At 45.0% G+C, this 12,897-nt stretch overlaps 1 protein-coding gene across 1 annotated transcript in view; it reads left to right on the top strand.

Annotated features, from left to right (window-relative positions):
- LOC141145641 (fish-egg lectin-like) overlaps nt 1-1,310 on the top strand; it is a 56,477-nt gene extending 55,167 nt beyond the window's left edge. The window contains exon 4 of the mRNA XM_073632479.1: nt 956-1,310. Within this exon, the coding sequence (XP_073488580.1) occupies nt 956-1,103 (148 nt within the window). The 3' untranslated portion in view covers nt 1,104-1,310. The remainder of the gene's footprint in view (nt 1-955) is intronic.
- The last annotated feature ends 11,587 nt before the right edge of the window (nt 1,311-12,897 follow it).

The following is a 12,897-nucleotide window of genomic DNA, read 5'->3' as shown; positions in this document are numbered from 1 at the left end:
GATGGGTCTTCCAGCATGGCAGTGACCCAAAACATACCGCCAAGGCAACAATGGAGTGGACATGTTTTTCAGCAGTCAGGACTGGGAAACTGGTCAGGGTTGAGGGAAATATGGATGGTGCTAAATACAGGGATATTCTTGAGCAAAACCTGTACCCCTCTGTGTGTGATTTGAGGCTAGGATGGAGGTTCACCTTCTAGCAGTACAATGACCCCAAACACACTGCTAAAGGAACACTTGAGTGGTTTAAGGTGGAAACATGTAAATGTGTTGGAATGGCCTATTTAAAGCCCAGACCTCAATCCAATAGAAAATCTGTGGTCAGACTTTAAGATTGCTGTTCACAAGCGCAAAACCATCCAACTTGAAGGAGCTGGAGCAGTTTTGCAAGGAGGAACGGGCAAAAATCCCAGTGATAAGATGTGGCAAGTCATAGAGACTTATCCAAAGCGACTTGGAGCCGTGATAGCCGCAAAAGGCGGCTCTACAAAGTATTGACTTTAGGGGGGGTGAATAGTTATGCACATTGACTTTTTTCTATTATTTCGTCCTATTTGTTGTTTGCTTCACAATAAAAAAAAAAAAATCTTCAAAGTTGTGGGCGTGTTCTGTAAATTTAATGATGCAAATCCTCAAACAATCCATGTTAATTCCAGGTTGTGAGGCAACAAAACATGACAAAATGCCAAGGGGGGTGAATACTTTTGCAAGGCACGATAGATAGATAGATAGATAGATAGATAGATAGATAGATAGATAGATAGATAGATAGATAGATAGATAGATAGATAGATAGATAGATAGATAGATAGATCTGGATACGGAGTGGTTAAAGTAGCGCAGTGCCGAATCGCAAAAAAATGTCCTAGCCATGAAGGGGGGTAAATCTTCCGGAGGGTAAGTGGTTAATATTATTTTTTTATGTTGTATTACTGAACAAAAATTTTTGTTTCAGGAATGGAATCAGTGCCACTACCCCAATGGGAACATCCTGGACCCAGCTGGATCTCGGCTACAATTTCAAACACGTCACTTACGGCGACGGCTACCTGTGGCTCATCACCCCAACCGATGACATCCTCCAGTGCGCCGTCACCAACTGATCTGGCCACGCCGCAAGCAGAGCAGTGCATAGTGCGATCGGAGTCCAGGCGCCGATCGGTGTTTTTGGTTATATTTGTATCTCTGTGATGTTTTTGCATTGCCACTAAAAGCATCCAATGGTAGCCAGGAATTCCAGTCCATCCCACATTTATCTCTTGTATCAGAAATATTTCAGTGCAAATAAAAAAATGTTTTATTCTCTAAAATTGTCATTTGTCATTGTCAGAGGAATATTGTTTTTATCTCAGTCTAACAATACTGAATTAGTTGTAGTCGGGCAGACTGAGGTCTGGAGGGGAGCCAGAAAAGGGGGGGGGTGTATCAGGTCCCCCCCTCAGGCAGAAGCAGACCCTGAGAGTCCATTCACACTTGTGCGACTTGAAAATTGTGCGATTTCCATTGTGACTTTGATGCGACTTTGACCAATGCGATTGTTTGAGCTCTACAAAGTCGCACACGAGTCGCATAGATATATCATGCAGGTGCGACTTTCATGCGACTTTTGAGGGTTTACATTGAAATCTATTTGCCTTCAAGCCGCATAAAAGTCGGACCAAAGCAGTGCCCACGGACGTGACCGGCACTTATTGGGAAACATGAGGTGCGACTTGTCATGCGACTTTGGGGTCGCGAGACAAGACCTGGTGACGTCACCAGGTGGCCCCCGCCCCTTACCTATTTAAGAACTGTCACCCGGCGGAGGAGGCATTTGGCGGTTAGCCTTCGTGGCGAAAGAGGGTGACGCTCCCAAGACTTCCACACCTGAATAGATGCTCCGGCCCTACTCAAACTAACGGGCGCTGGCTCTGCACAACTGTGTAGAAAACGGAAAGAGATCCTGGACTGCCGCACTCCATGAAAAAAGGCATCTTTATTGACAAAAATAGATAAAAAGCCAAAATACAGTCACATCAAGGGTGGATAAGACAGAGAATAGCGGCTAACGCAATTCACATCAACTGATGCTTATGAGTAAAATTTAATGGGATAGCAAAATTTTATATAATAAATAAAAAAAATAAATATATATATATATATCATAAAAATTACATAAAAAATAAAAATAAATTTAAAAATTATATAAATGTCATGGTTATGTTCATCTCTAGAGACCAGCTGACCCTCACTTGACTGCTTTTGTAACCTCTCCTCTAAGCATGGCCCCACCCCAGGCCCTATCAGGGAACCCTATATTAACCTGTGCACTGCAAGCCAGCAGTGCTGATCAACCATTGTGTGTTAGCCTCTGTGTGTACTTGCTGTGTCTCCTACATCTGATTCCTGTTACCGACTTTGGCCTGTTCTTAACTATTCCTGTCTGCTCGTGACCCTGACCTTTGGCGTGTTCCCGACCATCCCTGTTTGCCTGTGACCCTGAACCTTGGCGTGTACTCTGTTGTCCTTGTCTGCTTGTGTCCCCGACCTTGGCTTGTCCCTTACTTTCCTTGTTGTTCCAGCCTGCTGCCTCCTTCCTCTTCTCCTGTAGTTTACCGTGAGCTGTGAGACCCTGGGGGCCGCGACCTGGAGCCAGACCGCAGTCCATCCTTGCCATTAAAGGCTCTGGTGAACACCTGCTGGCTCTTAGACTCCGCGCCCTGGGGAATCTATGCTCTAGCTCCCAGTGGGATCTGTGTCAGTGATCCAGTAGACCTGCTTCCTGGACCTCCCAGGGTTCAACCCGCAGCAGTCAGCCGTAGGGTCCACTACCTTGCTGTGCACTCCTGATCCCAACGGTGTGCATCTGTCACCCAGCCTCTAGGTGACCTGACAATAAAAATATTTATAGATGGTATAGTTAATAGAGATTAATTTATATCAAGATAATTTTTAGGAGTATTTTTTAGGAGTGGGAACTCCAACTACTGTTAAAATTAAATGAATGTCCCACTCCACATAAACAAGTTGAGATACCTTTAATAAAATTGATTTACAGGAGTAGGAACTCTGACTGTTGTTTAGAAAGGAATTGATATCCCACTCCACGTTGAGACCGCGTGGTCTGAAACTACTAAGGCCGAAAATCCAGCAGGTTTCCCGTCTGGATATTTCTCTAATTAAGATGGCTCCCCCTCCAATGTGGAGTGCATCTCTCAATCCCAATTACCTCCAATGATGAAGGATTTTTTCTTATGGCAATAGGCAAAACGTTTAGAGAGACTACGTTTATCGAATCCTTTTCTTATGTTGGCCAGGTGTTCACCAATACGCACGTTACGTGCCCTGGTGGTCCTGCCAACATATTGTAATCTACATGTACACCTCAGGAGGTAAATCACTCCCTTGGTGCTACATGTGATAAAGTCTTTTATTTTGTATTTGCGGAAATAATAGAAGTGGGGCGTAAAGTTTTTAGAATTCCTGCATACCTTACACCTTCTACAGGGAAAGAAACCAGTAAGATTCCCAAGCGTCTTAGGTTTGGGGGGCAAATGAATGATATTGGGGGCTAAGAATCTTAGATTTTTCAAAAATTACTTTGGGTTAATCTGGAAGAGCTGGTCCCAATATTCTACCCCCCTTCAGAATTTTCCAATGCTTTTTTAATAACCTATTTATCCAGTGATTTTGAGTGGAAAGGGTAGTCAAGAATGCCCAACCAAAACCATTATCAGCTCTATTTGATTTAGCCTGAGAGAGGACAAAAGGGCACACTGATCTAATTCCAACACTTTTCCCAGTTCCAAACTTTCACAAGAATAGCCCTTCTGGAGAAACCTCTCTTTTAACATATTAGCTTCCATCACATAATCCTCCTGTTTAGAACAGTCGCACCGAATCCGGCGAAACTGTCCCTTGGGGGGTAGTTCTCGGGCAGGTCGGATGATGGCAACTGTCCTGGGGTATAAAACCATTTCTATCAGTACTTTTAAAGTGTGTTCTAGTGAGAAGCTGGTTCCCTTCCCTAAAAATTACTAGATCAAGAAAATGAATAGCTGAATAACTAAATTCATAGGTGAAATTAATCCCCCCACTCATTGGAATTCAAACGGGACATAAAAATTTTCAAAGATTCTATGTCACCCTCCCAAAAAAAGAAGCGACACCAAAAATGTAAATTGTATTCTTTATTGATGTGCAGTGTCTGTTCCTCCCACAGCGCCATAAACAAATTAGCGGGGCTGGGAGCAAAATTTAGCTCCGACTATCTATTATCTCCCTAAAATACATACCGTATATACTCGAGTATAAGCCGACCCGAATATAAGCCGTGGCACCTAATTTTACCACAAAAAACTGGGAAAAACGTATTGACTCGAGTATAAGCCTAGGGTGAGAAATGCGCAGCTACTGTAAGTGGAAAAGAGGGTCAACCATAGGCGTGTGCAAGGGGTGTGCCCGGCGTGCCTGGGCACACCCTAATCCTGGGGTTGGCAACCTGTCAATGATGGGCAGGTGACAGGTAAACCACAACCCTTCCTTGCCGACCCTCAGAACCTGGACAGGAGAGGTGGCGGGGTGGAATTTAATGGAACCGGTCTGTACTTTCCTCCTGCAGCAGCTGAAAGTAGGCTTCTCCTCTCCCTTTTGTCAACATTCAGTTGCCACAGGAGGAAAATATAGGGGTACTAAAATATGCCACCCCCGCCACCCCTCATTTCCCTGTTCCTCTTCCTTCTGTTGCCCGGGTCTCCCATGTGCTCCCTTGCTCCTCCTTCCTCCCATTGTTTAAGGATGGGGAGCGGGGAAGAGGCTGGTAAATATGTCAAACGCGTATGGGTTGGAGCATTGGGGTGCACACCCTAATGCAATAGGCTGCGCACATCTATGGGGTCAACAATGCCCATTTGCAGCCTCACTGTGCCCATTTGCAGCCATAGGTCCCCCTAACTTCAAAGTCGGTAGTTAAGGGTTCCTGGATGCCCCCTAGCTGCAGCCAAAATTTGGGGTCTCTGGACCCAAAGGGTCCCGAAATGACATTGCCGCAGATGGACACAGTTGATCGACTTTGGGGCCCTGTATCTTGGGGCCACTTGGTGCTGGGGAACTTAAACTTTAGTGTGCAAACCCAGTGGAACTAGCACTACAACATATCCAAAGCTGAGGTTCCTAGCACCAAGTGGCCCCGAGATACGGGGCCCCAAAGTCGGTTCAGAAATTGTCATTCTCTGCTGCAGAAAAGTGCTTGACTCCAGTATAAGCCAAGGGGGGCATTTTCAGTACAAAAAATGTGCTGAAAAACTCGGCTTATACTCGAGTATATACGGTAAATGTCAGAATAAACCTCCGGGGAGACTGATAGTAAGTGGGATTGATTCATTGACTGCACGCATTAGTAAATATGTCGATTTTTTTTTACACAATATCTCACAAAAGTAAGTACACCCCTCACATTTGTGTAAATCTTTTCTTCTATCTTTTCATGTGACAACACTGAAGAAATGACACTTGTCTACAATGTAAAGTAGTGAGTGTACAGCTTGTATAACAGTGTAAATTTGCTGTCCCCTCAAAATAACTCAACACACAGCCATTAATGTCTAAACCGCTGGCAAAAAAAAGTGAGTACACCCCTAAGTGAAAATGTCCAAATTGGGCCCAAAGTGTCAATATTTTGTGTGGCCACCATTATTTTCCAGCACTGCCTTAACCCTCTTGGGCATGGAGGTCACCAGAGCTTCACAGGTTGTCACTGGAGTCCTCTTCCCCTCCTCCATGATGACATCACAGAGCTGGTGGATGTTAGAGACCTTGTGCTCCTCCACCTTCCATTTGAGGATGTCCCACAGATGATCAATAGGGTTTAGGTCTGGAGACATGCTTGGCCAGTCCATCACCATTACCCTCAGCTTCTTTAGCAAGGCAGTGGTCATATTGGAGGTGTGTTTGGGGTGGTTATCATGTTGGAATACTGCCCTGCAGCCCAGTCTCTGAAGGGAGGGGATCATGCTCTGCTTCAGTATGTCACAGTACATGTTGGCATTCATGGTTCCCTCAATGAACTGTAGCTCCCCAGTGCCGGCAGCTCTCATGCAGCCCCAGACCATGACACTCCCACCACCATGCTTGACTGTAGACAAGACACACTTGTCTTTGTCCTCCTCACCTGGTTGCCCCCACACACGCTTGTCACCATCTGAACCAAATACGTTTATCTTGGTCTCATCAGACCACAGGACATGGTTCCAGTAATCCATGTCCTTAGTCTGCTTGTCTTCAGTAAAGTGTTTGTGGGCTTTCTTGTGCATCATCTTTAGAAGAGGCTTCCTTCTGGGATGACAGTCATGCAGACCAATTTGATGCAGTGTGCGGCGTATGGTCTGAGCACTGACAGGCTGACCCCCCCCCACCCCTTCAACCTCTGCAGCAATGCTGGCAGCACTCATACATCTATTTCCCAAAGACAACCTCTGGATATGATGCTGAGCACGTGACCTCAACTTCTTTGGTTGACCATGGTGAAGCCTGTTCTGAGTGGAACCTGTCCTGTTATACCGCTGTATGGTCTTGGCCATCGTGCTGCAGCTCAGTTTCAGGGTCCTGGCAATCTTCTTATAGCCTAGGCCAGTGATGGAGAACCTTGGCACCCCAGATGTTTTGAAACTACATTTCCCATGATGCTCATGCACTCTGCAGAGCAGTTGGGCATCATGGGAAATGTAGTCCCAAAACATCTGGGGTGCCAAGGTTCGCCATCACTGGCCTAGGCCATCTTTATGTAGAGCAACAATTCCTTTTTTAGATCCTCAGAGAGTTCTTTGCCATGAGGTGCCATGTTGAACTTCCAGTGACCACTATGAGAGGGTGAGAGCGATAACCCCAAATTTAACACACCTGCACCACATTCACACCTGAGACCTTGTAACACTAACGAGTCACATGACACCGGGGAGGAAAAATGGCTAATTGGGCCCAATTTGGACATTTTCACTTAGGGGTGTACTGACTTTTGTTGCCAGCGGTTTAGACATTAATGGCTGTGTGTTGAGTTATTTTGAGGGGACAGCAAATTTACACTGTTATACAAGCTGTACACTCACTACTTTACATTGTAGCAAAGTGTCGTTTCTTCAGTGTTGTCACATGAAAAGATAGAAGAGAAGATTTACAAAAATGTGAGGGGTGTACTCACTTTTGTGAGATACTGTAGATGGGAAAATTCCCCTGATCCAAAGATAGTTCATATTAGAACCATTAAAGTTTGATATGGAACACAATTATCTTTTCTTTGGAGGGGAATTTTACCTACAGCACTGTTAGAACTATTGAAGTTAAAAGAGCTAAAATAATTAATATAAGGCCTAATCCTATTATTTTTACATATGTTTCCATGAGCTGAGTTGAAGCCATTTTGTGCTGTTTCTTAGGAGGTTACACTAAGTTCATGGCTGATGAATCGACACTGTTACTTTTTTTTTCTCTTTAAGGGCTCCAGTGCGCATTCTCCCAGGTTATAAGTTTTAAAGAGTCTTAGTCAAATAAACAAGATAAGGACCATGGGTCAAATAAACAGAGTGGCCCTCAAATGTACTTCCAGAAGACTCCTCATTCATCTGTCTAAAGCAACCCTGTGTAGTGAAGTTTTGGGTTTGAGGTCTGAAGGACGGAAAAGAGGGGTCCTGAAGACAGGGACTGAAAACATGACAGAACCGAGAGATCAATGAATACAACTAGAGATAAGGATGGTTGGGGTAGAGGCTTGAAACAAGATGGGGAGAACAGCAGAAAATGCAGAGAAAGTTTAGATCACAGTTGATAGGAAAATTTAGCTGACTCACAGTGGCTTAAGTGAGTCTGGGTAATTGCTGTGGGTTCAGATTTAGGTCAGCTGACAGGCTCCGCAGGCTGGGCTTCTAGTACCTCCCCTTGACTTCTGGAAGCTTCTGGAAAGTTCCAGAACTTAGGAGGTATGGAAATGGAAGCCTGAATATTCAGGGAATCTCTGCCAATCCCTGGGCAAGGATGGCCCAGAAGGTGGGGGGATTGGCCCTTAAATATTGAAGAGCCTGGCCAGTTGGGGTTGTTGTTGTTTTCAGGTGAAAAATAGAGTGTTGAAGCTGGAGTCATGAGCCCTGTGAGGGCACCACGGGGCTGGGGGGCCCTGCCCTCAGGCTGGAGCCGAGGAGAAAGGAAGAGGAGTTGCAGAGGGATCTCCGGTAACCTACAGTCTCATCTAGGAAACACCCTGTCCAGCATGGGAAGATCTGTAAAGCAGGAGGCCTGAACAGCAGTCTTAACCAAGGCAGCAGGAGCCAAGGGGACAGTGTGAGTACCTCTACCTACCACCCCCAGGACCAACAAGGGAGAAGGCAACCAGATCTAATATTCAGCCAGCCTTTAAATGGACAGTATCACAGCTTACCTAAAAACCCTTGCTCTGGGACACTTTTCAAGACAGCCAGGTGGGCTGTTATTTTCTGTAAGGGGACATAAAGGTCCTACAACCAGTTGGGACTTTACCAGTTGCAACAAGGGGACATAGAGCTCCTGCCAGCAGTTGGGATATTGGCTACTAGTCCTGTAAGGACTGAAACTATTCTGGAGGAATAACAGTCTGGGATTTATTTTCTGCAACCAGTATATAGAGAAGTTGTCCAGCGGCTCTCTAAGGGGTAGCGCTACATCATTGTTTTAAAACCAGGTGTTGTTGTTGGATGCGTGCAATAGATTTCCATCTCCATTCCTAAGCTGAAACCTCGAGCAACGGGTGCAGGTGGCAAGGATAGCCGTCTGCCAATCACCTGGGATTCATGCGAAGTCATCGATGTGCGGTGTTTTTTTTTTGTTCTTCTTCTTCAGGTGTTGTTGTTGGTTGGGTTTTACTTGAACAATATTTACATGGAAGACTGTCATCGATATGAGGAAAAATTTGATCAGGCTTGGGATCTGAGGGATTTAAAAAAAGAATCATCCGACTAAAATGAGAGTTAGGAGGCTTTCCCATCCTCTTCACTCTTTCACTTGGGGGTTCGCTGGTTGCCTCAGCAGGATCCCCGACTCTCCCATCTGTGGACATTGTTATCAGTCTGCTTCTACACAGGAAGACTGGAACCTGAGACAGAAATAAAGAGACAAAGGGGTCAGGGGCAGACGTGACCATCTCTACAATGTATATCTCCAGTAATTTGTGTTGCAGAGCATGGATACCATCACTAATCACAAGCCCAGGTGTGAAATCTCAGGAGGTTCAGGAGAAATAGGAACACCACTAATAGTATGGAGTCTAAAAGTATTTATTTCATCATTAATGTCAATAGGAACAATCTAACATGTTTCTGGGGTCTAAAGTACTTTAATGCTTTATATCAGTCTATTTTTCTTTATGCTAAGAGTAATTTTACTTCTGAATCATTTACACAAAGTTTCAACCTTACCACAACCCTACCTTCAGCCTAATACTAAGCTTCAACCTTACCCCAACCCTACCTTTAGCCTGTCTCACAATCTATATGCCTACCACTAAGCTTCAACCTTACCCTAACCATACCTTCAACCTATCCCCCAAACCCTTATACCTAACACTAACTTTCAACCATATTCTAACCCTACCTTCACCCTGTCCCCCAATCTATATAACTAACATTAGCCTTCAGCCTCACCCTAACCCTACCTTCAACTTGTCCCCTAATCCTTATACCTAACATTAACCTTCAACATCACTCTAACTCTACCTTCAACCTGTCCCCCAATCCATATACCCAACACTAAGCTTCAACCTTACCCAACCCTACATTCAAACTGTCCTCCAATCCTTATACCTAACACTTACCTTCAAACTTACCCTAACCCTACCTTCAATCTCTCTCTCAATTTGTATACCTAACACTAAATTTCAACCTTACCCTAACCCTACCATCGACCTGTCCTCCAATCTGTATTCCTAACACTAAGCTTCAACCTTACCCTAATTCTACCTTCAACCTGCCCTCCAATCCTTATACCTAACATTAAGCTTCAACCTTACCCTATAACCCTACGTTCAACATGTTCCCCAAACCTTATACCTAACACTAAGCTTCAACTTACCCTAACCCTACCTTGAACCTGTCTCTCAATCTGTATACCTAACACTAAGTTTTGACCTTAACCTAACCCTACCTTGAACCCTTCCCTCAATCCGTACACCTAACACTAAACTTCAGCCTTACCCTAACCTTACCTTCAACCTACCCCCTAATCCCTGTACCTAATACTAAGCTTCAACCTGGTCCAAATCATTTGGTGGAGGGGGGATTATGGTGTGGGGTTGTTTTTCAGGGGTTGGGCTTGGTTCCTTAGTTCCAGTGATGGGTACACTTAAGGCGTCAGCACACCAAGACATTTCGGACAATTTCATGCTCCCAACTTTGTGGCAACAGTTTGGGGACGGCCCCTTCCTGTTCCAACATGACTGCGCACCAGTGCACAAAGCAAGGTCCATAAAGACATGGATGAGCGAGTTTGGGGTGGAGGAACTTGACTGACCTGCAGAGAGACCTGACCTCAACCCGATAAAACACCTTTGGGATGAATTTTGAATTTTGGAAGAAAGGTCAAATGTTCCCATAGACACGCTCCTAAACCTTGTGGACAGCCTTCTCAGAAGAGTTGAAGCTGTTATAGCTGCAAAGGGTGTGGCCAACTCAATATTGAACCCTCCGGACCAAGACTGGGATGTCATTAAAGTTCATATGCCTGTAAAGACCCAATACTTTTGACAATATAGTGTACTGTATATCAGCCTCATAAGAAGTCAAGTAATTGGTGGCAAAAAAAAAAAAATCAGACAGAACTGATCTGGAAATGTTAATTCAGTTTACACAATGCCAACATTTATGTGACATCTGCTCCTTAAATGCTCAGGGCCACCTACTTCTGTTTCTTGGTTAGATAATTGTTCAGCCACCTCTGTAGTACGGGATCCTTCATATTCCCCATTGTCTGTTTTCTTCTGGAACTGAGAACTCAACGGCAAAATCAACAATAAGAGAAAAGAGACCAAAGACACCAGAAAAGTCCACCTGCTACATGGAAGACCTGTCCCCAGCATGTTGTCCTCTTCATCGCCAGGCTCTCTAATATTCAATTCCCTTTTACACACTCACTTTCTTTCAGAATCCATGTCTACGTATCTGGGTGTTTGCAGGATGACCCTCAATGTTATCATAAGGAATCATTATGAAACCAGAATTATAATTCATATTTAAATATATGTTAATGATGTATTTCAGTAGGCCAGGTATCTATGGTTTACCATGAACTGAATCTTTCCCTACATTACATGAACTCCATGCAGCATGTAGCCACTTGTCTTCGATCGAGACAGGGATGGGTGCCTTTCCAACACCTTCCATGTGTGGTCCTGGAGGGTTTCAGGCTGTGACGTAGTGAAATAGATCAGACCAATCGTCTGGTGGGTATCTGTACCCGTTTCTAATTAGGGCTAATCAGGTGCATGCACGAGGTGAAATACCACACTGGGCCTGTGTTCAGATACGTGATAATTCTTTATTCTTCCTGCTTACACAGGGTTTTTATATCCGAGTGAGCGAGAGAGTACAGCACTAGCATAGCGTCATCTAGAAACTACCCTGTTTCGCCGAAAATAAGACCTAGTGTGATTGTCGGTGATGGCTGCAATATAAGCCCTACCCCCCAAATAAGCCCTAGTTAAAGTCCTTGTAGGTCTTATTTTCAGGGTAGGGCTTATTTTCAGGGAAACAGGGTAGGGCTTATTTGAGGGGTAGGGCTTATATTGCAGCCATCACCGACAATCACGCTAGGTCTTATTTTCGGGGAAACAGGGTAGTAGCTTGATTGGTCATGTCCATATAAGGTGAGCTTCTTCCAACCCCTTGGATGTCATCATCTTGGGTGTACCCTCTCTGTAGGCTAGAAGTCTTAGTTATGCATTCTTTCATTCGATGGGAGGGGGGGTGCTGCTGGCGGCCATTTTGAGCAAGGCATTAAAGAAGCACTTTGTTGATGTGAAAAGAAGAAAGCTGACCGGTATTCAAGCTAAGCCAGGGATGCAAAGGGATTAATAATAAAAGTCTGCTGTTGTACTGAAAAATGATACCTCACACGGGCAGTGAGAGAAACTGAGAGCAGCCAGGTTTTTACACGTACACAAGCAGATAGAAAAATAGACATTTTATATACATACCGCGTTTCACCGAAAGTAAGACATCCCCCGAAAATAAGACCTACTTCCAATTTTGCGTCTCACTGTAATATAAGGCATCCCCCCGATAATAAGGCCACCCCGATAATAAGGCCCCCGAAGCTACCCTAAAGCGTCTGACTCCTCTGGACCGCAGCAGCGGGCGCCACCGCGCAGCTCACCGATTGGCCACAGCGCAGCCAGAGCTTTCAGGCAGTGCGAGCTCTCTTTAAATCAGAGAGCCCGCGCAGGACAAGCTGCCGCCTTCTGCTCGCTCTGCCTTGACGGAGTCTGGCTGACACACAATTAGACAGTGAGTGAGTCAGTCACATTGTGTGGAATCTGGCCGGCACAGATACAGGGGTGGGGGGGATGTCTGGTAAAGGGGGGGTTGGAATGTCTGGTGAAGGTGGGAGGGGGGAGAGACTAAATAATCCACTGTCCACTGGCACAGGGGTGGGGGGGAGGTGGACTCACTTAAAATGACACAGGGTGGATTTGAGGGGGGGGAATCAAAATGGCACAGGAGGATCAGAAGGGGGGGGGGGAATCAAAAATGGCACAATAAATGTGTACCATATTCTTCTTCATGGAAAAATAAGACATCCCCTGAAAATAAGACCTAGCGCATCTTTGGGAGCAAAAATTAATATAAGACACTTATTTTCGGGGAAACAGGGTAGTAAAATGTGCATTTTACCTAATCAATTACA

This window comes from Aquarana catesbeiana, linkage group LG05, assembly GCF_042186555.1.
Source record: "Aquarana catesbeiana isolate 2022-GZ linkage group LG05, ASM4218655v1, whole genome shotgun sequence".
NCBI classification, from domain to species: Eukaryota; Metazoa; Chordata; class Amphibia; order Anura; family Ranidae; genus Aquarana; species Aquarana catesbeiana.
The sequence above is the reverse complement of the archived record's forward strand: the minus strand, read 5'-3'. Positions and strand labels throughout refer to the sequence as shown.